This window comes from Rhea pennata, chromosome 14 (genome assembly GCF_028389875.1).
Source record: "Rhea pennata isolate bPtePen1 chromosome 14, bPtePen1.pri, whole genome shotgun sequence".
NCBI lineage: Eukaryota > Metazoa > Chordata > Aves > Rheiformes > Rheidae > Rhea > Rhea pennata.
Genome location: NC_084676.1, coordinates 15,345,627 through 15,370,301, shown reverse-complemented (window position 1 = coordinate 15,370,301; position 24,675 = coordinate 15,345,627). Strand labels below are relative to the sequence as shown.

The window sequence follows — 24,675 nt, the reverse complement described above, 5'->3', positions numbered from 1 at the left end:
GACATGTACAAAAGAGAAAAGCAGACAAATAGTCCAGCCTCCATCACTTCCCTGACTGATGAGGCAAAATCATTCCCCTCAGCACCAGAATTCTGCAATTTAAATGTGACCCTTTTTATCAATTTCCATGGAGACCAAAACAGAGTGTCTGAGATTTAAAAGTACTCTCATAATAATCAAAATTATGGTAAATTACTAGCATGAAGGTATTTAGTCTGATATTCACTCAGCTTTGTGCCTATAGAATTGAAGGCAAATGTGTCTGCAGGATCCATAAATCAGCTTCAGCCTCAGGAAGGCAGAATGGCACAACCTGGGGCTGGCTGTGTTATACAAGAGGACAAGGAACAACACTGGTGCTGTGCCAGCAGTACCCTTCGAGGTGGTGGCAGGCCAGGGCAGCGTGACTGGGAAGAGACATGTGCTCCAGAAGGCTGGATAAGGCAGGGCAAGCATCTGGTGCCCAGCTGTATGATTTTAACAAGGATGCTAAGCATGTGAGCACCCCAGAACAAGTGGGAGCGACCGTAGCTCTCGGGTCAGTGTGTGAGCTGAACTACCATTTGTGACATGGCCTCCTGAATGTCCCTCCATCCCCCAGGCAAACCTGTGCTCAGAAGCAACAGAGTCTGCAGAAGGGTATCCTACAAAGGTTGCTGGGGACAGAGAACCCTGCTTGCACAGCAGCGAACAGTACAAACCCCAAAGTTGCAGCTGGAGCAAGGGAATGGTTCTTTCCCCCATTTTGCTGACAAAAATCAACACTGGCTGCACGTGAAAAGCCTCTTACTCCTCTGCAGTCTCTGCTGTTTGCTCAGTAGCACAAACGCTAGCTGGATGTGGAGTTTTTTATTAACCAGCCTATATTTGCAAATTATGAGACTTCTCTTCTGTTGCAAAAGATCACAGTGCCTGAGCCTTGAATGGACAAACAGGCCAGAAACCAGGGAGCAAAGAGTGAGTCTGCAGCACAGTGCAGGTGCAAGTGGTCATTTGATTCTTGGAAGGATTAAATGGGCTCATAAAATAGCCCTATTCAGACAGCAGCATTTGTGAGCGCTGACATCTTAGCTTAACAAGGTTCTTCAGCAGTTTGAGAAAGCAGTTTTACATGCTGCTCTAAGGAGCTTTAAACTGCCATAATTCATGTTCATAACTCTAACCATGAAAGGATGAAGAAAAGGTTTATTGCAGTTATGTTCTGCAATATGATCTCCTCACAGTTCTTTTTTCAGGAGGGCTTTAAACTTCAGCTCTCCTGTCCTAAACTTCAGAAAGCTATTTGGACACATTGTGGGATATTTGGATACCGCAAGATTGTGCTCTCAGAAAACAAAGCTCAGTGAATCACTATTTGTCCAGTCCTGAAACCCAGGGCTGATCCCAGAGCTCAGCAAAACCAAATACAAATCTGAGGCATGGGCAAAACCCATCCTGGTAGCTCCCTGGAGGCCTACAGAGATTCAACAAACTTCATTAATGGTGGACATGCAGGTTTTTAGGTCCACAGCTGGCTGGCACAGAAGTGGCTGTGCCATAAATGACTTCGGAAATGGCCTTAGAAAGCAGAGCATGAGAGATACTGAGTGTTTTTATGGTACAGTGTCACACTACTAAGTGGATGTGTGGAACAGTGAAGACATGCATGTGGTTACATAGCTCTTCTGTTTTGTTCAAAGCTGTGTCTATTCCTTGATGAAAGGCATACCAAAAACCTCTGGTATCTCTGTATGCTGGTCTCACCACAGGACCACTCCCAGGGCTATGTGGACCCGGACCTGTATTGTAGATGCTCTACATCCCGTGTGCGAGAGCACTGGAGAACAGGCTGCATGTAGAACACAAAGCAAAACCTTTGCCTTGAACACTTTAATGTATTAAGGCTCTCCAGGGCCTAAAATGTTTTAAATTGGGATGATCCAAAGTAGCTGTGAGAGCTGTACCTACCAGACTGCTTTTCTGTGGCTCACCTCCTCTCTAGTCTTGTCCCCCAGCTCCATTCCCCCCACTCCTGGAGAGGCTGCACCTGTTACCTAGCTTGCATCAGCAAACTTCTTGAATAGGCCCTGCAACCTTCTCTGGTACATTTTGTGTTTTGATTCCCACTGACTTGTCTACTAGCATTCAGCTAACTCCAGGGATCTTCCCTCAAGCTATCCCTGCATCCAAGGAAGCACAATGACTTTCTACTCCTACCATCCAGGTACAGTCCCTTCTTCCAGCTCTGCATGATAAATAATGTAAAAAAAGGGAAGGGGAGAGAGAGTGAAAAGGAGCACTTTTCATACTTTATTTGTAGGAACCATTTGTTCAATGAGAACAGAGCACTTATAATCACAATAGTGCTCCAACCGAGCACTGTCCACACAGACTCCCCAAGCAAGCGCTCCATGTGCATTCACTCTGAATTGCCTGGGTCTGCCGACGGTTCGGGCTCCTCTCGGGGTGCAGGGCTCCGTCACTGTGTAGCTGTGGCTTCAGCCGACGAAAATGATTTCAGGCAGCACCAGAATAAACAGTGTCCAGATGCTCACCAGCACGACACAGACCATTATCCCCCGCCACGTGTCCTGGTATGGCTGCATGGGCAACACTAGGGAGTCACCCAGCTCCTTCTGTTGCACAGCTTGGTTTGGCTGAGATGCAGAATTTGCTGTATGCTTGCCCTTGCAGATTTTTGTTCCCTGCTGGGTAAAAGGGTGCTCACTGCTGACTCTGATCCACCTCTCAGAAACGTCTCTGTGCTTGCCCCTTACCCATGCCATGCATGCCTTGTTAGATCTCATGCAAACTTTACAGTCTGCTGCAGAGACTGCACATTGCAAGAGGTCCTGGCTGCAGTGCTGGTGGGTGCAGATCCCTGGCAAATCCTTCTCGGCCATATTAACAAGCAATTAAGCTAATTCTGTGCCAAGATGTGGGAAGGACAGAGAGGAGCAGCAACCAGGGAGCTAAAGAGGTTCTTTGAGGAGGAAAGATGAATGCAGATCAAGTGGTAAAGCTTGACCAGGACATAAGGAACAGCAAGTATTTGAAGAGGATCATTAGGAATACGGAATGAAATTTTCTGGAGGAAATGAAGGTGTAATACTAATAGCAGCTCTCAGCTGGGACTACAGAGCAGTCTCCTGAGGGACAGCACAATAACCCTGGTGTCAGGGGCGTTTAAAAATAGACCCAGCACATCACCAGTAAAAGCAATATATAGAACAAGCCTGAATGGCCATAGGCAGATGGCTTTGTTATACATCTTTTCCATCTCCAACTCTTATAACTCTGCAAGGAAGCAACAGCAATAAACAGGTCACTGCTTTCAGGCCATGCTGGCAAATTATCAGAGAAAGTGTATCTATTTCAGTTACTGCAAACTGCTCCTGCATAAGAGATTTGTAAGAAAAAGAACTACAAAGATCCTGTGTGTCTTTCTAACCTGAAAACTAATCCCAAGGGCAATGTTTCCAGTACAGAATACATGACTAGAGCCAGCCAGGAATTTTCTGAGGAAACAAGCTTTTGCTGGGAAAGATTGCCATTTGGCAGCCACACTGTTTTGGACAGAGCTTTGGTGGGGCATTTCAGAGGGAGGCATGAGGGAGAAATCAAGCTCCTGCCCCGAGCGCCCCATCTCTCTGCCCGAGCATGGGGGCTGCAGGAGACGAGCAGAGCAGAGGAGAGCATGCTTTTCTCACAGAAATGTTTCCTTTCTGCACTGGACACTGTTTTTCATGAAGCAGGATATGTAATTGCAAGTAGTTGCTGCCAGTGTGTGCCAGTTCTCAGTCAAATGGGTAGCAACAGCTAACGCTGGGATGAACTGTTAAGAACAGCTACAGCATTCGCTTGGAGAGTCTCAAGCTGGCCTGTCTCAAACTGGCTGTGTTAAATGAGTCTGTAAATAAATTATCACTTCTGGAGAACACAGAAAAGATTGTCAGGCATTTAAACATCTGTGCACCCTTTCAACACACTGCCTCAACTTGCCCTGGCTGTGGATACGGCCCACTCAGAGCTTCTGAACGCAGGATGTATGTATAGTAAGTTTGCTTCATTATGCATTCCCCTCAGCACGAGGAGGACAGGATTTGGGGGTAAAGTAGGAGCAACTTGCAGAGAAACATGCCCTGCGCAGAAACAGCTGCAAATAGAAAATCTGGCTAGCAGGACTCTCCAGAGCTTATGCAGCCTATAGCTGTCCTGCTGCTCTTCCCAATAAGAGTGTTTCCAGCCTGTTCTTAATTCTCAATGGATCAAAATCCCACAGTCACCCCAGGCAACGTATTTCTGTTTTAACAGCAACCATTTCCTCCTGCCTCATATGCACGTGTTCCCACATCCTCTGTGCATGCCTGGATCTGGCCCATTCACAGCATACATCTGTCACACTTTGGCCCACGTATGCCTGCTTATGCGCTACTTGCCGTGTACCTTTGGCAAGGCCATTGGGCCCCCCACTAACCCTTCAGTCGGTTTGACCAGAGTTAGCAGACGCTGACTGCAGCCCCCGAGTCAGACGACCGGCAGTCGCAATGAAATGCTTGGCTTTTATTTCACTAAGCCAGTGAAGTGGGGAGGGCAAGTGTTCGTCCACACCCATTTTACAGACACACAACATGCACTCTTTCCTCTTCTAGCTGTGGAAGTGCCTGGGGAGGATACTGTCTTAGCAGCTTTGCCTCAAGCAGCCAGAAAATAAATAAATAAATACAATTGCACGTGATAGAGGGGATTTGGTGCTGGAAGCCCAAGAGAGAGAATGTGCAAGATGGGACTCCCGGAAGAGTTTGGTACCGGCATGTTCTACCTAGATATCCGGGAGCAGGTCAGTGAACAGAGACCTGCAGCCTTGCAGCTGGGCACAACAGTCTGCAGCCAGGATACTATTTGCAATTAAGAGTTTTCCTATGGTTTTGAATCAGTTTTTCCTTTGATTTCCTGTCTGAGATTCTTTTACTCCTTCTCTCCCTGTTTCTTTCTCAGCTGAATGGATTTTAAAAAATCCAAGATGCGGGAACTGAGTGTCCAGCCTGCCCACATGTTCATTTCAACAGCCACAGGAGAGGTCCAGATGCTCTGTAATGTGGGGCTCGAGTGTTGAAACTTGGCTCATAAGCATGGCTAGTGATGACAGCATGTGACTCCTTGCAAGGCTCAAGCCTCTATCTCATCCAAGTCCAGGCACTCCAGTTTGGGATTTGTTGGTATAAAGAGCATATGAAATCTATGGTTATGTCTGCACTATGCAGTGTAAGCTCCATTTAGCAAATGTACACTGCACTGAGCAGGATTTGCCCTATCCTAATACATCTGTCTTCTTGGGTGGGTCTGTGCCCCACGTGCAGTACATGTAGTTCTAAAGAGAAAAAGAGGCAGACAGGGAAGACACCAGTGAGAGAAACAAGCATAGAATAAATCAAAGCAATCTTCCACATGTCTTTTCTTCGAAGTCTTGGTTGGATTCTTTAACTCTGAGCACTGGTCAGCCCATGAACAGAGCACTATGGGCATATCTTAGTGGTCTCCTGACCTGACTGTAAGGCACATGTAAGGCTGTAAGGTGACCTCGCACTTCTCTTCCAAACTAGCCGCTGGAGAGGGCCAGGTGGTCCTGATACCCTCTTTGCTTTCAAAATTGCTTTCCAGGGACAATGTGATAGGGAAACCCTGCAGCACCTTTTGTGCTGATTTGGACATTTACTTCCTTCCATTCCCAGGGCTCTTTAAGCTTCTTCTCAGAAAAAAAGGTGGTTTTGTATGCAGTCATGGAAAGTGCTTCTCTTAGTGCTCATCCCCCATCTGTGTCCTTTGCTGCTTGAAGTGGTAGAGCTTTTCCTGGTCCTCTGTTAATCTTTCATCAGCTTCTCTTCCAGCGAGGCACCAGGGGCTATGGGTTGGGATGAAGACATTTGCCAAGGCAATCACTTCCCACAGCATCCCCAGTCTCAGAGAAGCAAGGTCATGCTCCTGCTTGATCTCTTTAGAGCCCTCATGAGCTCAGGATGGTGAGGAAGAGATTCAGCTCTCAACCATTCCTGGATACTCTGGGATCTCTGTGGGTCAGAGAAAGAAAAAAGATGCATCAGTTTTGTACAGTAGAGGTTGGGGGAGAGGAGATATTCAAACGCCAAACCCAGAAGAGAGGTTGCACTTCCCTGGGCCTCTCTACCTGCCTCAATGCACACCATGTCCAAAGACTGTATTTTAGCTTTCAGGCATTCACCTGCTATGCAGCCCTGCCATTGCACCGGCCACTGTCAAACACCATCTTGAAGGAGCCAGAGGATGGATGAGCACCAGGAGTCAGCTCACTCTCTTGGCCCAGTAAGCAGAGCTGTGCTATGGCTTCTCCCAGCCCATACTTGCCACCAAGTGCAGATGATGGGTGTGCTCTAGGTGGTGGGTGAGCTTCTGCTCCCACTGTTAGCAGAGACATTTCTGCAGTGATGTTGCACTCCTGGGTTGTGTAACTGAATGATCTATCAAACCATTCAGCAGGGAATACACCCGTTGGACAGCTGGGTGCTTTAGTACTTAAAAGGTGAGTTTCCCGTAGTAGCCACCAAAAAGGAGAGGAGTGCTTCCTTGCCTGATGTAATGGAAGTAAATAGATGCATCTCCATATATTCACTCAGGCCAGCTGCCCGGAAGATCAGAACTGAAGTTCATCATACTTGCTTCTGGTTTTAATATCTTAAATATATGAAAGGGAAGAAAAGGGGATTTTTATTGATTGTGGGTATATCTGAATGATGATGGACTTGTTAGATGGAAAAAATGGGAAGTTAATCTTCACATCGAAAAAAGAATAAGCACTTGATATGCCTGTGCTTTTGTTTATTTGAAAGTGATAGTTTAATAAATATATGTCAAAGATTAAGGTTGGAGAAAGAACTTTTAAAGACAGACTGAATATGAAGAAAGGAAGAAACAAACCATCTCTGTTTCTTGGGAACACAATGTCTCTCTCAGAATAATTTTGGGTGTCCAAAATGAAGTTATATTTCCTGAGTGAATGGAAGTTGAAATTCTGATACGAGAGAGAGGATTTGCAACAGTGTCGGTTGCCAGCACGTCTTAAAAAATCTATCCACACTCCACCTGCCCTGCAGAATGTCCGTCCCTCCACTCTTCCCTCTTTCCTTCCTTCTATTTCAGAGCATCCTTGGCTTCTGTGATGTCTAATCTCTGATCAGTTCTGCAAAAGTTGGGGCTTATTCTGCACCCTGATGTAAGCAAATGGGAGGAAGAGCCCTAAGTTTTCTGAGGCAAGCAGAGGATTTTGCAGGCTGCTTTGAGGAGCGGGTGGCAAAGCAGGAGTCTAGAGAAAGGGGTTTTCTGTGGGAATGACAGCCTGATGATAGCCAGCCTTGGGCCATTGGGTCAACTCAGCAACAGGAAAAATCTTTGCTCTAGGCACTAGTGACCAATAGGTCCTAAAAATCACCCAAAGCAGCAATGACATTTTCATAGACTTATTTAGACTTGAGATTAGGCTGCTGCAGTGATTAATACAATTAGAAAAGTGACTTTCTGTTTTCATTGTTTCAAAGGAAGGTAAACCCACCTCTGACCATGGCTGTGGTGTGCAGGGTACACTGACAGGGGAGGATATGTGTGCATGGGATTATTCAGTGATGGGCAACTCTAAATATTAGGGTATAATACTTAAGCATGCAGAGTTAAACCCTGAGCACAAAATCAATAGTACTCTGGAAATTTTCTTATTTCCAAGAGAGATTCTACAGTGCACAAAGAAGAAAAAACATATCTCACCTTTTATGTTTCCTCTTCCTGAAAAAAAGGAGTCTACAGACTGCAATTACTTCTGCTGGTGCAGGTAGTGCAGTGAAGTATAGACTGGGGCTAGCAATCATTAAACATCAGGCTATGGAGAAATGATTTGCTAAACCAGTGGGGTTTAGATATACTAATCGCACTAACATTTAGTTTTGCATACAGGGCACACTATCAAAACCTAACGATGATTTCACAATTGTGGTCCAGAAATCTTGCAAATCAGGAGCTTTTTAGAAAATCCTTGAGATTTCCCATGCAGAATAATAGCAGCTGCCACAACTCCAGCAATTTCCATAGGCAATCCAGCCCCATATAATCATGCAGTATGGAACCAAGGGCTAACGGCTTAACAGAGCAAGAATACTATACCCAAATATGAAGTAAAGATGAAATCAGTGACATTCTGCAATGTGGTATGCTAAGCATGCTGGAATTTTTCCAGAACAAAACTGGAATCTCAGAGCGAAGCTTCTCTGCCTTTTTCATCGAGCTGAAGCCACAGGGCTCTTCTTCGACTCTCCTATAGATGGAGCTTTTAAGCTTATAAGGATACTTGAACCATGCAGCGAACGCCAAGGGCAAAGTCAGTTTTAGAAAGAGTTTATCTGGAAAGCAGGAGGGAATAGGCTGAACAAATTGCATGTCTACATTCAGAAAAGAGAGCCATGAAACAGAGCAAGGCTAGGCTTCTGACTCTGTATCCCTCAACCACTATGATTTAACTGCCTCTTTTTCTAACTGAAAAGAGTTTTGTTACTCACAATGGAGCTACTAACCATCCTCATCCCTCACAGATCAGTCCCCAAGGTCCTGACTTAGTTCTTACTAAGAACAACCTGAGAGAAGTCTACATTTCTTAATAGCTCTATGTTTCATGACTTCATTATTATAATTGTGATTTTTTGGTATTCTAAATCCAAGTCATGCAGATTAGTTTTGATAGGACACATAAGTCCTATGTCCTGTTTCTGCTCCCTCATTGGAGGGAAGAATGGGAAAATATAGGTTGCATTCTCTTAGCTCTAATTATTTTCTTCTTTACTAAGTAACACGGGGCCACTTTCCACTTGAGCTGTGCGGAGAGAGAGGTGAGAGTAGAGTGCATGGAGGTACCTCCGAGCTGGCGCTGGTACCATCCCTGGTGAGACCAACAGCCTGGGTTCAACCTGGCTGTCCTGGGCTGCCTCACCGGACACCTCCACCTCACAGCAGGCATCACTCTCTGTGACTACACAGCAGGGCCTTGGGAACCATCTCATGTATCAACTGCAGACTGCTTGGAGAATGGTCTTATTTTCTCTTGTCTGTAGATGATAGCTGTGTCCAGATCCTTGGACAGTAAGAATTGGGAAGGGATGGGCTGTAGTTCTTCTCAGGGTTGTTTGGTTCTCCTGTTGGCTATGACTGCTGCCTGTGCAGGAGAAGCTGCTCTGTGTAGAGAGCTGGGTAAAGTATGTCCTCAGTTAAAAAAAAGAATCATAAAGAATAGGTGGGAGGCTTAGTTACCTGGGACTCTTACAGCCCTGTCCTGCTTTGTGACATCTCCAGGGTATCCACTGGGTCAAATGCACTCTGTCTGAACTCACTGACTTTAAAGCAGTTGTGCTACATATGGCTGCATTTCACTGTGTGCAAAGTGAGCCACTCAGCACAAATGCGCACTATTAAAAAAGAAAGTCACTTAGAAACAATTAGAAGATTGGCCAGATGCCAACAGAAGATTGCAGGCCAGCTGGTGTAAATCAGCTTATCTCCACAGACTTTAATACAGCAAGGCTGATGGTGGCTGAAGCAGTCATTTGGCCCTGCACCTTCCCAACAAGCTGCTACCAGAAACCCAGACCCTCCATGCCAAAGTCTCCCTAAAGAGCAAGGTTGTGTGGGAAGCCCTACAGTTAACAGGTTTCAGCACAGGTTTATACTGGGGAGCAAATGTCTCTCAGAAGCAAGCCTTCATTTCACCTCTCCTTCTGCTAGAATCTGCAGTCTGCAGGCTGAAGCCACAGCACATCAGTTAGAGGGACCAGAACCTCTTTTACAGTGTTTTTCACTTCTAGATCTATAGAGACAAGGCAGGAAAATCTAGAGAAGTTATCCCTACATGACTGTCCTGAAATGGTAATGCTGCAAGATTAATCATTTTCCATAGAAGCATTGGTTTATTCTTTTTTTTTTCACTAATGTACTATTTATGTGGAGCTCCCTGAGATTCAAACTGTGGTTAAGGTAAAACTTATTTTCATCAATATGATGCCAGTGAAATCAATGGACTTGCTCTCCATTTCCACCAGCATATCCCAGAACAAAACCTGGCCTGATGTTCAGTAATGTAGTGCTAGTACGTGCTGAACCCAACTACTTTTGCTCTTGTTCTGGTGTAAATCAGCAGCAATATGCTGAAGTCAAGTGGTCTAATTTTCCTTTACATTGCTATTCAGCACTGACGTCAGTGGAGTGCCTACAGATTTATGCTAGTGTCATTGAGAAAGGAGTTTGACCTAGTTGATTTACACCACTGTAAAACTGATGTGCAAGGAGAATTGGGTGTGCAATACACAACTCTGTCCAGGCATTGATGGAAGACAGGGCTAGCTACGCAAATAACTGCATAGCCTGAAGAATCCTTATTTATGGTCTCAGAATGTGTGCCGGTACGTAGGAAGGAAGTTTGGAAGATGGCAATTAAAATAAACAGTGTATCACTTCTCCTAAACATCTGCCTCGTAAAAGCACAAAATCAGATGTTGCCCTGGAATGCATGCTATTTACTGCCCCGGGTAACCCAGCGGGAGCGCAACTTGCCTGACCTCTTCCAACATTTCCTCTGCCCTGAGACCTGAATTCCTCAGAGTTCACAAGTCCAAATATAATTTTCAAAACAGAAGCCAACTGATGAAATCTTGCAGTCTCTGTTCCTGACTGATGTCTGTTTGCCTCTGGAAAACCTGGACTTGCTCACAAGCCAGACATGAGAGGATGGACCACCTGCATCCCATAAAGCAACAGATGTGGTCATGTACTGGGCCATGGCCAGGTGCATTCATCTTGCTATGCAGACAGCTGGATTTTGCTAATTTACATTTCCTTATTTTGTACCAGTACAACCCTAGAAGAGGTGAAAGACTACTGATGAAACCACTTTTGTTCAGTAGTCCTGCTAGATCTTAGGCTTGAGAGCAGCCATTCTGGAGGATAAAGAGCTGATGTGAAAATAGAAATGACCATTTCAATCAATGGGAACCAACTATACCCACACAGTTACAGCAGGACTTATAAGTGCCTCCTAAGGGATGTTTCCCAAGGATTCAAAGGAAGGACAAAGAGGGAGAAATGTCTCCCTTAGTCCTAGGCTATAGGTTGGCAATAGAATATTTTGGTGGTCTCTGCTGCTTCCTCAAGGCCATGGAAGGCCCTTCACACACTCATCCTTTGAGTGTGAAATGGTGGATTGGTGCAGTAGAGGACCCTTCAACCATTCTTTCTCAGTTCATCTCAAATCCCAGTTTACATGGATGAGCTCTACAGAATCAAGATCCAGATGCCCCTGGGACAGATGTTGCATTGATATGCTCTGAAACCTTTAGAAAGCTCAAATACCCAAGAATATACCTCATTAAGAAGAGATTTGTTTCACTTAATTTGAGACATCTATACTGTGAAGATCTCCATCCAAGTTAGTCATCTAGGTTCTCTTTATCACCAGAGGAGAGATATAGGCCCTTCCAGGGGCGCAGTTCTCAAGCTAATGTAGATATCTGCGAGGTAACTGAGTGACTCACCTCCCAAACATCAGCAGGATTTAGGGTGGAGTGAAAGCAGGACAGAATGGGGTTTCACTCTACAGCCTTCCAGCATCTCTACACCAACAGGACAGTTGGCAACCTTGCATTGCACAGTCTCTGCTTCTAAAGTGGAGACTTTTGTCATTATAGTCTTCGGTGCAGATCATCCACAGATCCTCTCCTCTTGCTCTTCCTCCCTTTTCAATGTCTTGCTCTTGCTATTTTATCATGTTTCAACAACCTGTCACCTACTAATTGCCAATGATTCTTGCTACAATCTTTAAGTAGCACATGTCAAAGTGCAGAGTGTGAAAAAGGATCATAGGCTACAATAACATAAAATGAACCATCAATTACTTCTTCACAGATCAAGGTAAAAGAAGAAGCAGTTAATGGCTAAGAAGCTGAATTGTGTTTTTAACACAACAGCAGAAGGAACACCAAAATATATCCATCAGTCCCAGAGGCAAGGCTAATCTACGATCAGACTTATTTAAGGAGAAAACTACATCTCAGGAGGAAGCATCTGGCAGTGCCTCTGAACACTTTATAATACAGCAATCAGCTCAGGAGCTGGTATTTCTCTCCTGTCATTTCCCTTTGAATCAGTTTGTGCTTATTTTGTACTCCTTCCTCATGAGCTCTCTTAGGGGAACAGGGATTCAGCAGCCGATACAGCCAAGACAAACTTTCTGACACTACTTCTCAAAGTCAGCCCGAAGCACAAGACTCATTGTGCCCTCCTCACCAGTCACTGATTTAACTTAGCATTTTTGCTTGTTGGTTAAGTTATCAAACTTCTTGAAAGATCTAAGTCCTCTTCGTCATTTTTCACCGGTTAGTGAACATAGATTTCCCACCCTAGGTTCTCTCTTGTATCTGCCAGGGTCTCAGTGAAGATCCCTGGCTGTTAAATTGACACGTGTGACAATCCCACCATTAATGGGTCCTCATTTACTTCAATGAGAAATTATGTCCACATAGAATTCAAGTTTTAAAGGACTTCTCTTTTTGGCAGTGGATCAGCAAAGTAACTCTGGAATGTAGCCAGAATGTGGAACAGCTGCAAAGCAACAGGATTTTAAACGCCGTGTTATCTTTTTTCTCTCTCCTTTGCTTGCTCCAGTTTTTCTGAGGGGGGTTGTTTGTTTCTTTTTTGATTTGGGTGAAGTGGAAAGGAGATTGTTTGCTTTGCTTTTTTAATCAGTGAACAGATTGAAGGTGGTTCCCAGAGGAGCAACAATTCTCTCTGAAGTTGTAGAATCAAACTGTAAAATCTTACACCCCCAACAGGAACTCTTGACTGTTGGAGAGTTAGGAGACTTGTGCAATGTTTATTGGGGGAGGGGTGCTTGTTTTTTGGCAAATAATGATTTTTCCTCCCTGCATTTCCCTGGTAATAGTGCAATGTGATAGAACGTGTACTGCTCCTGTGCCCTCAATTCTTTGCAGATGATAGACTTCATTCAAATGTTGCAACTGTGACATTAACTACCAATAAAAAAAGAAAAGACTATAGCAAGGGAAAACACCTTCTGAATCCTTAATGGAAGAGGCTAAATCTGAAACATGAGCAACTGCTTGCATACACGATATAAAGCAAACTATTTTTTTCACCAATGGGAGTACTGGGACAAGGCTTTGTGGAAAAGCTGCAACAAAACCAGTGGTGGACAGGCAGTCCACCCTGTTCTATTAACTCAGAGACTACACCTTGCTGATGGAGCTGAATACACTCCCATCCTGGCCAAGTGTAAAATACCATGTGTATAGGGTCTCACTATGCTCTTGGGCTGCAGAAACAGAGCAAAAGATACCTCCTTGTAGTGCACTGTAAACCCCAAATGATGACAGAAATAAGTGTGTTATTATACCCAAACCCTTGCCTGCAGATAATGCAGACAATGCTTTTGTCTTGATTTTGGGACACTGCAATTTCATCTCTTTGCCGTGATGCCAACATATTGTAGAGTTATCCTGAAGACAGATTTACACTGTTTCACATATAGTTCTTTCAACTACTACAGGCTTAGAAACAAACAAACAAACAAACAAACTTTTTCAGCAATGAGTTGAAATCCTTCTCCCCATAGGAATAATAAAATACTCAAATAGCACCCTTGCTCCTCCATATGTCTCTGTAATCAGCACCCTACCGAAGGAAGCTGCAGGGCTGAGATTTCAGCCCCCTTCCTGCCCCAATCAAAGGAGACATAGAAAGGGGTATTAATACTTAACACATCCTGAGTCCAACTGGCATCTCTCAAAAGCTGCTGGCACAGGCTGACTTCCCTTCTCCCTGCTCCTCAATTGAGCAGAGCAGCTAGATCAAGGGGAGTCATCATTGCCAGAATCAGTAATGGCAGTGGGTTTCCCGGGCTGCATTAGGAGGAGTGTTGCCAACAGGTCAAGGGAGGTCATCCTTCCCCTCTGCTCAGCACTGGTGAGACACATCTGGAATGCTGGGTCCAGTGCTGAGCTCCCCAGTATGAGTGAGACATGGACATACTGAAGCAAGTCCAGCAAAGGGCCATGAAGGTGATTAAAGGATTAGAGTATATGACACAGAAAGAGAGGCTGAGAGGGCTGAGACTGTTCAGCCTGGAGAAGAGAAAGCCCTGTGGATCTTATCAATGTGTATAAACACCTGATGGGGGGTAAGGAATATAGACTCTTCTCACTGGTATCCAGTGACAGGACAAGAGGCAACGAGCACAAACTGAAATACAGGAAATATTCAAACAGAAGAAAAAATGTTTTACTGTGAGGATGGTCAAACACTGGAGCAGATTGCCTGGAGAAGTTGTGGAGTTTCCATCTATGAAGATACACAAAATCCGACTAGATGCAGTCCTGAGCAAACTGCTGGAGCTGACTCTGCTTTGACCAGGGGGGTGGACTAGATTATCTGCAGAGGTTCCTGACAACCTCAGCAATGCTGTGATTCTGTGAAATACAGCAGGTAGGAACACTGCTGTGTGCCAGGCACAGAAGGCTATGTGATGTGAAAAAGGACATCGCCAGCCCTTCTTTCCTGCCAGCCAGTTGTGAAGTTGCAAAGACTACCTCCTAATTTTCCTTTGCAATGTCTAGACTTTCCCCTTTGAGTAGCACACTGAATTTTCAGGGATGGCAAAACACATTAGGTGCCATGCTGGAGCAACAGGGCATTCCAGTGGTAAATTCCTTCAAGAGCTCTTGAGGCTGTTAATGAACTCCAGCAGAGAAGACTCTTCAGTAAAGTGCTGTTCTGGCATTTGAGTGGCAAAGTGCTGGTGACATCGGGCTCTACTAGCTCAAGTAACGACCCACCACTGATTTCTTTACAATGGTGTTTTCCCCTGTTAATTCACATATTCTCAATTTTTTTGCTACACTACAATTCATTTGCAGTGTGGACTAACTAAAAACAAATAATCAAAGAACCAGCCCATGATGAAAGCTGCTGAGCTGAAGCCAACAATGCTCTGACTAGAGAGAATGGCACAGTTTTTTCTCAGGTTTGATGAAGCGAGTGGAAAGTCATTCCTTGAGGCTTGCTCGGTTTCCTTCTCTGGCATCCAACCCAGTCAGTAAGTACTGAACCCAGGAGTGCTTGGAGCTGCCAGTTCCTAGGAGACAGACTTGGCCACTGTCAAGACAACCAAACCGAAGGGCCATTATGGGAGAGATTAAGCTCAGGTGCCTTGCCTGTCCTGCTTTTAGATGCAAATCTATATATAAGAATAACAAAGAATGGGCCTCTGTATGAGAATGAGCCAGGGGCAGGACAAAGGTGACACTGGCACCTCAGAGCATCACTGGATGTCTACCAGTGAATGTCTGACAGGAGTTCTACATTAAAACAAGTCCTAAGTTTTAAGAAGGAAAAATCTGTGGCTATTTGGCTTCAAGCAATGAAAATACTCCTCTAGACTTAGAATCATTGTTTGTGGAACTCAGGTCTCAACTCTGATTTCCCCCAACTGTTCAAACTCGCTAGTGGTTTCTGGGAAACACTGTAAATGGACTTGGGGAGGTCTGTTTAATTGTTTTATGCAAAATAACCTGGGGCTAAGGGGGAGGGGGGGAAGAATACAAAAGAACTTTTTATTTTTGGAAGTCCAACAGAGTCACAAGGCAGCTTGCTCATAATGCCAGGGAGATGAACCCAGCTTGCTGCTAACACACTGAGCATTCAGTCAGAGCTTTGTTTTTTACCCCAGCAAGGAAAGTTGTGATATCCTCTCCCCACAGTGCCTTGTGATATCTTCCTTCTCAGGTCTGTTAAGGGACTCAATGGATTGCAAACAGCCCCATCACCCTCACCCTCCCCCAGCCCCCATGCTCAACTGCTCCTAAAAGTCTGATCTGAAAGAGAAAATACTGTAAATTAGGAGTAATGCTGACTGTCACCTCCAGGTGGCTTAAGAGAAGCTACGTGAAGCTTTAATGGTGTCCCTCAAGCTACTTTCATACTTTTTTTCTTTCAAGGGTCCAACAGGTAACAAGCAGAAGTAGCAGAAGTTTGCTTTCTACTGCATAAAACTGTGAAGAGGGAGCTTTTCCTGTGTCTAATATATCATTTCTGGTTAAGAGAGATGGAGCCGGATGCAGAAACCCGACCCACAACCACTAAGCCAGCTGGCAAGATAAGATAATGGAGAAAGAGAAGGTCCACATTTCTGCTTCTGATTCTCTGAACAACAACCCACCCAGCTGTCTCTTGGTCATTCAGAACAGGGAATCTCTCTCTTTGGAGGAATTTGGTGTGATTAATATATATATACACACATAACTGTCAGTCACATTTACCCAGATTGTTCTAACCTAATTTCCGCCTCATTGATTGAAGCAAGTATTTCCAGGACAGTTCTCAAGTTTGAACATGGGACTGGGACATAGATGGATTTCAGGCCAAGTGAAATTGGGCTCTCCTGTGTGCCCCTTCAGAAACATGGATAATTAACATCCCAGTCTATGCTTTGCTGTGAGCATTTGTGATGCTGCTGTGGTTCACTTGAGAATCTTCCTAGGGGGAAGGTAGAGAGTCTCACTGTGTCAGATGAGGAGGACGTCCTCTCTCCATCTCTCACATGCTTTTCTGCTCTCAGAAAGCAGGCGTAGTTCCCATGCGAGACTCTCTGATCCCAAGGGCATGAGTGGAACAGATTCAGATGTGGGAAATGGTTTACAACCTTAAAGCCAAGTCCCTTATCTACAGGCAGCCTATGAACCCTGCATAAACTGCAAGCTAGGCAGAGTGCAAGGAGGTTGAATACAACACTTTTACCATTCTTACAAGTTGCAGTGCCTCAGTGAGCCACAGTAGCACACTTGATCTGCTGGTAACTTGCTACTGCTGGAGTTTCCTTCTGTGCTGGGGAGACATGGAGCCTAGCAGAGCCTCATTGGGGAAGGGAAGGGTTGGTTTGTCTCCATCCAGCTCTGACAATTTTGGAAGGACTTTCAGAGCGTACTTTTCCTGCCATCTAGCCTGCCTCTGTGCTGCTGTTCTTCTTTCTCACTTGAACTGCAGAGCAGAGCACAATCTCCTGCTCATCACACTGACGACCAGGAGGAAGGAGGAAGGTATTGGCCTGTTTGTGTCAATACAAAAATATTTCCTCCATCTTCAAAATGGCACATTTCATCTGCTGATCTCAAAGCACTCTGGAAAGAGGCATCATGCCTCTCACCCAGCAAATGAGGGGTTATGATCTGACCATCGTCACTCAAAAAGCCAGGGCTCTATTCTAGCAATTGAAGACCAGTTTCTAGATCCCCTGAACTCAAGCCAACTCTCTGCACAGCTCTGACATCTCTGAATGAATGTGTGAGCTAATGTTAATACTGCAAATACAAATGTAATACTATACCTACAAACAAAAGGCCAGCCCTTTCCCTTATGAGATCCTATATTCCAAAACCATGTATTTTTCACATATTTAATTTATTAGGATTCGGATGTGGTAAAGAACACAAGGGACAGGATAATGGTTGACCAGGAGAGATGATTATGGGAGAAAGTACATGTGGTTAGTTCTTGGGACTCTAAGTTACTGTTGTATTATACAAATTCATATTCAGGGGGAGCATCCAGCCTATGAGACAGATCAAAACAATCAATTCCTAAAGATGAATTTGATGATGCATTTTTAAGTGTCACCATTTGGAAAGGAAAGAGGAAGACACCACTATCTGTTCTGCTCATGTTCTCCTATTGAGGGCTATGTAATTGCACTGGGTACAGAGAGTTGTAGTCCAGTTGCAAAAACATCCTAGAGTATTTCAGTTGTTCTGGCCAGACAGTTTGGGTTTGTTCAAGGGTTCACCTTGCTTCAGGCAGACTGTGGAAGGTGTACATACGGAAAGGGAAGTTTCTTTAATGAATGAAAATCAAAGTAGAAAGAGAAACTGGTGAAATGTAACACTTCAAAAGGGCAGAAAGTGGTCTCTGTTCTCAGGAGTGATCATGGGGCTCATAAAGGTCAGAGTTTCTTTTTTAGAGCCTTAAATTTTGAAGACATTTGACATGCCACTGGAAAGTAACAGATAAGTTCCTGCCCCTCAGGATAGCCAACAACAGCTTGAAAACCTGACACGGGCACAGACGCTAAAAGCTCAGAAGTAAGCAGGCAAAAAGAAAAGTAAATGAAAGAAGAAGAAGAAAAAAAGAAAGCAAGAAAGAAAAACCACAGGTTTTTGAGGTTTTCTTAACACAGAGGTTGGAGAACTCTTAAGGTTTTCTAACACATTTGGGAAAAGAAATTCTGTAACTGTGAGTGATTCAGCACAAAGAGACTATTTGGAGACAGCAAGTCCTTTCCTCCCAGTATCACTAGCTATACTACCATGGTACACAAATAACAGAAGGGGAATAGAAACAGTCTGTCTGGCCTTCCCGGTCTGGGGAAGGTGGAGGTGATGTTAACCCCTCTCGTAGTTGGCATCCTTTCTGGCACAAATCCCTGATCCGAAGGGGCACCACATAAAGCAACACAACATCCTGTTGGGGGCTCTCAGGCTATTTTCTCTGCAACTGTATCTTCTCACCTCTTTTTTTCCTGCAATTAAAGAAAGCCTGGAGACTACTGAGCAGCAAAGAAAGTGCCCTGCTCTCATCTAGCTAGAGAGCAGCAAGGCATCAGAGAAGGAAACTGAATGTGGCCAAGCCTTGCAGAGCTGCAGAGTACAGCACTGAAACCATATTTGGTACTAGTGAATCCCAGCACGATGATTTCTCACACATAAGAACAAACGGAAAGTCCTATTTTGACGACTAAACAGATATTAGGTCTGCTGGACATTCTTCCATGAGCCCATTCCTGAACTTCCCTTGTGTACTAGTGTATGACTTCACTGTACAGCATCTAACAGTACTCCTTCCCTTCCCCCTCCTCAGAAAATACATAGTTAACTAGAAAAAAGAACCAGTGTTTCATCTCACTTAGACATGAGTAACTTAAGGGTAATAAAATTCATTTCACCCTGTGTCTCCTGGAGTTACACAAGCAACTTAAAGCAGAACCTAAGTGGCAATTTTCTGTAGTCATGGCTGTATAATCATTTTCTGGAGGATATTACTCCTGAGAAGTCCAGAGCCTCTATTATCCCACTAAACCAGTGAGGAAATATTAGAAATATACGGCTGTGTGGGCAGGAAGAATGATTGAGCCCTGGTTGTCCTTTTATTTCTCTCTTGTGCAACAAATCTCCAGTAACTTTTTCAAAAGTAGCTCTGGAGCTTAAGTCCTATTTTCAGAATTGCCTTGGGAAATTGTCCACTCCCCACATAAGTGGATGTTATTTGATGAGAATAAGAAAGATTCCTTTTCCCTTATCCTACTCATCCACATTAGCGGGTGGAGCACAGAGGTTTTTGCCAGGGCTGATAAAAACACTCCCAGGTTTTGCAGAGCTAAACCTCTGCAGGGAATGCAAAGACCTGCCTCAGCTGAGTTCATACAACACTGTGGTTTCCTTCATGAATGCAAAGCTACAGCAGCCCAAGCAACAGCTGACACCATGAGGTGCTGGTCACAGCTGATGGTATCGCAGACAGACAAAAATAAAGCCTTGCAGGAGGCCAGCAACCCCATTCTGCTGCACAAACAACATGAAGGCAGTGGCCTGGAATCCATGGGTGGAGCAGGCATCACACCTGGATAAATGTAACAGTAGCAAGAAGGTATGTTTTCCCAGAGCCTAGTTCTGAGCTGATGATTGCACCACATCAGCCTTCAGGGACTTTTCTGCATTTCTCCCTGGCAAGCACCATCTTAAGAGAGTGAGCAAATGGTTGGCATCTGCCACTGAGATATAAAAAGACTTCCATGTGAGGCGGAGCTTGACTTGTTGATGAGCTCATGGTTTCAGTTGTGGTGACCTGTTGCACTTGATGGATACACCCATTCCTTTAGCACCCTGCTTTCACCCTCCTGTATCAGCAGTTATTTCTGTTTTCAGCTGACTTTTCTGACAGGGAGGCTGGGATCTCCTAATCCATTGTTTTCCAACGCAAAACTCAGTCAACATAACACAACAGCAAGACCCATTCAAGATATGGCAAGCACAAAATCTCAAGGGGACACTGAGCTCTAATTTCAGTTATTTATTCTGATTTCCTTGATCTTTAGGAAAGACCAAATCCTATCTGACAGCAGTCTGGAAGCAATTCCAGGTTGTTCTGTGAATTTCAGTTGTAACTTGAATCTCTTTAAAAATAGTTGGTCCCAAGACTTCTGCTAGGAATGACAATGCAGGTGTTTGTGGGGGATTCTAGCTGCTCACCCACACTGCTCTGATGATCTGACACAGAAGGGCTCTCAGGTTTATTATATTTTAATCAGTTTCATAGTCACGGCAGCACTGAAATCTGAAGGCCTCCAACATCATGTCAGAGACTTACTATAAAATTGTCCAGTTCCTTCACATTTGACCCTGACATATGAAGGCTCACTATTATGGTGAGAGGAAAGAGTAGGGTTCAGGATCACTGGAGTTTCTGACTGTGCTAAAATGGTCAATAAAGAATCAGTGATGTGCTCTGAAACAATAGTTTCTGTGGCATGGTAATCCATCCAGAGAGAGTCAGTGAGGACAATCATAATTGAGCTCTTCATAAATTACTGAAAATCAAATGTTAACTATTTCCATGTGAGGAGGATAAAAGGTGGAGCAGGTGAGATGCATACATATATTCAATTTTATTAATCTTGCTTCATAAACCAGTCCAGCCAGCCCTTTAATCACTCAGCAGCTCATCTTGCAGTTGTCTCTATTATTAACAATAATGTGCCTACTATTTGCATTGCAATCGTTTGTAGACTTATGAACAAGGACCACAACCCTGCAGTGAGAAGCACAGTAGAGGAGCAGGGCAAGCCCTATGAGGTGATAAACCAAATGGCATCCTGCTGACACCTTTCATGAGCAGAGATGCTTAGAAGGAAGGTGAGTACATACACAACTTTTAAAAGGAAGAGTTACTAGCCTCCACAACAGTTCATGCTGAATTCTCAAACCATATAGCAAATACCTGATTGTTTTTAGCACAAATGTGTACTCCGTTTCAAAAAGGGACAAATCTACAGCAACTTTTTGTTACACTAGAGATCAAATGTAGTGATCAAAGTGTTCTTCTCAAGATTTACTGCTTGCAATTAGCCAAAATGTTAGCTAAATCCATCTGACCAAATGGAGGGGAATGACATGACAGTGAGGAGCTGTTCAAAAGCACAAGAAACACAATAGCATGAAGGGGCCTGGCTTTGATATTTGAAGCCATATAGATACAAAAGAAAAAAAAAACAGAAGATGGCAAACACTTTGACCAGTTGATCAAATTGTCAGCATTGAACAAATGAACTACAAAAATGGTTGCGCTGAGGAGACTGAAACAAAATAACGGTGAGCAAAGCAGTAAAATGGGGGGACATAGGAATAGGAAACTGAGTGTCTCTGAGATGTCCTGGACTGCTCTCTCCAGGGGCGAGGTGAGCACCCCGTTGCCCTGACTGGGGCAAACACAGCATGAAACACTTACGGGTGACTTCAGAGCACGACACCCATACTTAGCTTTACACTATAGTGGAGGAACACTCTAGTAAGGCACAAGATGACCTATCAGGTCTAGTTTCTATTAGTCATTTACTTGCAACAAACATTAACTAGAATGCCTGGCTAAAATCAGAGGGATTTCCTCTAGCAAAGCCATGGCTTGGACCTGGCTTTGCTGATGCTATAATTAGCATGTGAACAGAAAAGTGCCCATTAGCATTTGTCGACTTCTCTGGCTCAATTTGCATTGATGTCCATGATGCAATTGCTTCCTTAGTGCTTGCTTCTTGTATCACCGACAAAGGAATGTGGCATCCCTGAATGAATCATGCAAGAAGCAGGAGGGAAGGAAGGAAGGAAGTCCTCTACAAAGAAAACCTTTTTCGTAACCAGCTGAATGAAGGAAATGGGGGAGAAAATTTTAACGAGTACTTAGCCTTAAAGAAAATTACAAGCTTTTGCGGGGGATGCAGTTACTTTTAAATTAGGCAGGATTACTCAAGGCTAACTGACAAATGTAACAACTAATGACTTTCTACTGCTACTAAGGGTTGCAAATGGTTGCATTTTATCCTTCAGAGATCTAGTCTTGGTCTCCCACCCTGTTGGCAGTGTGGCATAATGACATAATGGCAGTTGTCTTACAACCTCACAGCACTCTAGGTAAGCTCTGGCAAAGTAACAAAATGGTTTAGTGGTTAAGTGAAAGCATATCAGGCTGAGCTTTAGATTCCAGGTGTAGAAGCCAAGAAATGACAATATCTGGCAGTTGTGAAGCACCTCCTATCCAAACTCCCTGACACCCTATGCAGAAGCGTTGCCCTTCCAGGCACTGGGCACCTGGCAGACTCCATTTCATATGCAAGTGCAGTGAGGCATGGAGATGTGAAATGAGTCACCGCAGCTAAGCACAAACCTCAGATCTCTCAGTTTCTAATTTGATATCTAAATCATAGACGTTTGTCACTTCAGAACATGGTGAGATTTTCATGCTGTATTTTTTCTTGCAACTCAGCAAGCACTCCACATGAAAACTATGGGGCTTTAGGTAGACTTGTGAGGTCTTAAGGATTTATGTACAGAGCCTGAAGAAACATTTTGGCACCACTGACTCAACATGGGTTTTAGTAACACCACAGGCTCAACCCAGTGACAATACAACTGCTTCTCAGGGAGGACTACAGATGTTGGAGATCAAGACATTACTCCAAAGGTGCCTTGCACAGCAGGACAAATCCAGTCTGGATCTGAACCGTGGACAGATTCATACCCCTAATGTGCCAAGGTCTTGCTAAGGTCCCCATCCTGCAGGGCTTCCACCTCCTGCAGGACATTTGACTTTCCTCCAGGCATCGGGCAGCTGCAGGCCCCTGCTCATGTCTTTTGGGGCTGCTAATGGCAAAACAATCTCAGTAAACTGATGTTTACCCTAGCTACTCGGCACACACTTAGGTTACTGTAGATACTGGAAATCGCACAGCTGCAGCAGCACACGGATTTCTGTGGATCTGCTTGCCATGCTAACAAGCATGCTCAATGGACTTACCAGAAGAGTTCAGCTATGCTGACCTCTTCCCTCCTAACTGTGGCTACTGGCTGAAATGTCTTGCTTTGTGGAGCTGTCGAGCTTGTTTGTGGGGGTCAGAGGCTTGCCAGTCACACTTACATTGAGCCTTTTCATGACCAGGTCTTTGGTTGTTGCCCTTTAGCACAGCCACTGACCCTTCCTCACACAGTCAGCCCTTGCCTGGCAGAGGCTCTTGAGAGACACCTCAAAATAATTTAGAAAATGCAAACTAAGAGCCACAAAATTTGGGGCATGATGTTGATGCCAAAACCCAAACAATGTCAGCAGTGCTGCCTAGGCAGCCCTACTGCTGCTTAGGTGCCCTTTCCTGCAGCTCTCCTCCTGTGAGAGGTGGCTACTCAGCTCGGGGGAAAACCCCATTTTCTCCACTGGCCACCTCACAGTTGCATCTCCTGCTTATTTCCAAGGCCATTGCTGTGCCGGGGCAGAGAGAAGGTTGTCCTGGTTTGTCTCTGTACCTGTCAGACACACTCACCGTACAGGCATGTGTGGTTGCAGAATGACAGAAACGCCCGCTCCATGCCCTCCCCAATCATGCAGAACAGCCTCTGAGAAAGAAGCAACCTGACTATTCATTTCAGAGGAAATCACAGCTCTGCACAAAGCATCAAGAACTTGGGAAGGAACCAAGGGAATGGGAGGAATTTGCGAATGTCCTGCCTTGTGCCAAGGATTGGGAGAAGAGTCTCCAAACACAAGGGCTTGTCTCTGCCTTCTACAAGGAAGAGGAGGAAAAAGATGCCTCAGAAAGAATCAGGCTACAGGATTCAAATGCCCCAAATCCGGGGGGGGGGGGGGGGGGAGAATGGAAAATAAGGGAAATAAAGAGGGTATAATAAGGCTGATAATTTTTTTTGGAAAAGGATAGCAGGCTGCCTTCATCAGTTGTCCATCACTGGTTTGCACTGGGCACCTCTATCTACAGGAAGGGAGTTCTAATAGAAAGCACATTAAAAATAATTTTTTTAAAGCCACTTTCTAATTCTTTTAGCACTTGTGGACATCAGAAGTTAAAAATTTCAGTTACTGCCAGTGTGAGAACAAACAAGCATTCTGCAAGTATGTCTGCCCCAATGTTTGCAAAACAGGCTGCTGATGTCCCCAGCTATGGCTTTTATTCAAAAAACAATATATTTGGCAGGGATTTTTTTATTGGTCATTTGAATTTTGGTCCTTTGAGGAACATGCACAAACATTTCACTCCACCCACAGGAGCTCCTTCTTTAAAAACCTGGATTGCCAGGTTTTTCACATGACTCCAGCAGATGAGGCTCCAATAAAACACCATCTACCTAGAGATCATGCAGCACAGCCCTCCTTCGGTCTCCCTTCCTATCCGGGCTTCTTCGTGAAACTCTTCTTTCCTTGGTCACCCACCATTACAGCTGGTTAGCTAGCTGTTCCCCAGACCTGCACCACCATAATTCCAGTTTGATTCAAAGGTAAGTATAGAGGCTGCTCTGCCCTGGG

General features: G+C 44.6%; 1 protein-coding gene across 1 annotated transcript in view; it reads right to left on the bottom strand.

Moving 5' to 3' along the window:
- Window positions 1–2,309: 2,309 nt before the first annotated feature.
- Window positions 2,310–24,675, bottom strand: part of ADRB2 (adrenoceptor beta 2) — a 39,604-nt gene continuing 17,238 nt past the window's right edge. Inside the window, exon 2 of the mRNA XM_062587168.1 lies at window positions 2,310–6,047. Within this exon, the coding sequence (XP_062443152.1) occupies window positions 6,013–6,047 (35 nt within the window). The 3' untranslated portion in view covers window positions 2,310–6,012. The remainder of the gene's footprint in view (window positions 6,048–24,675) is intronic.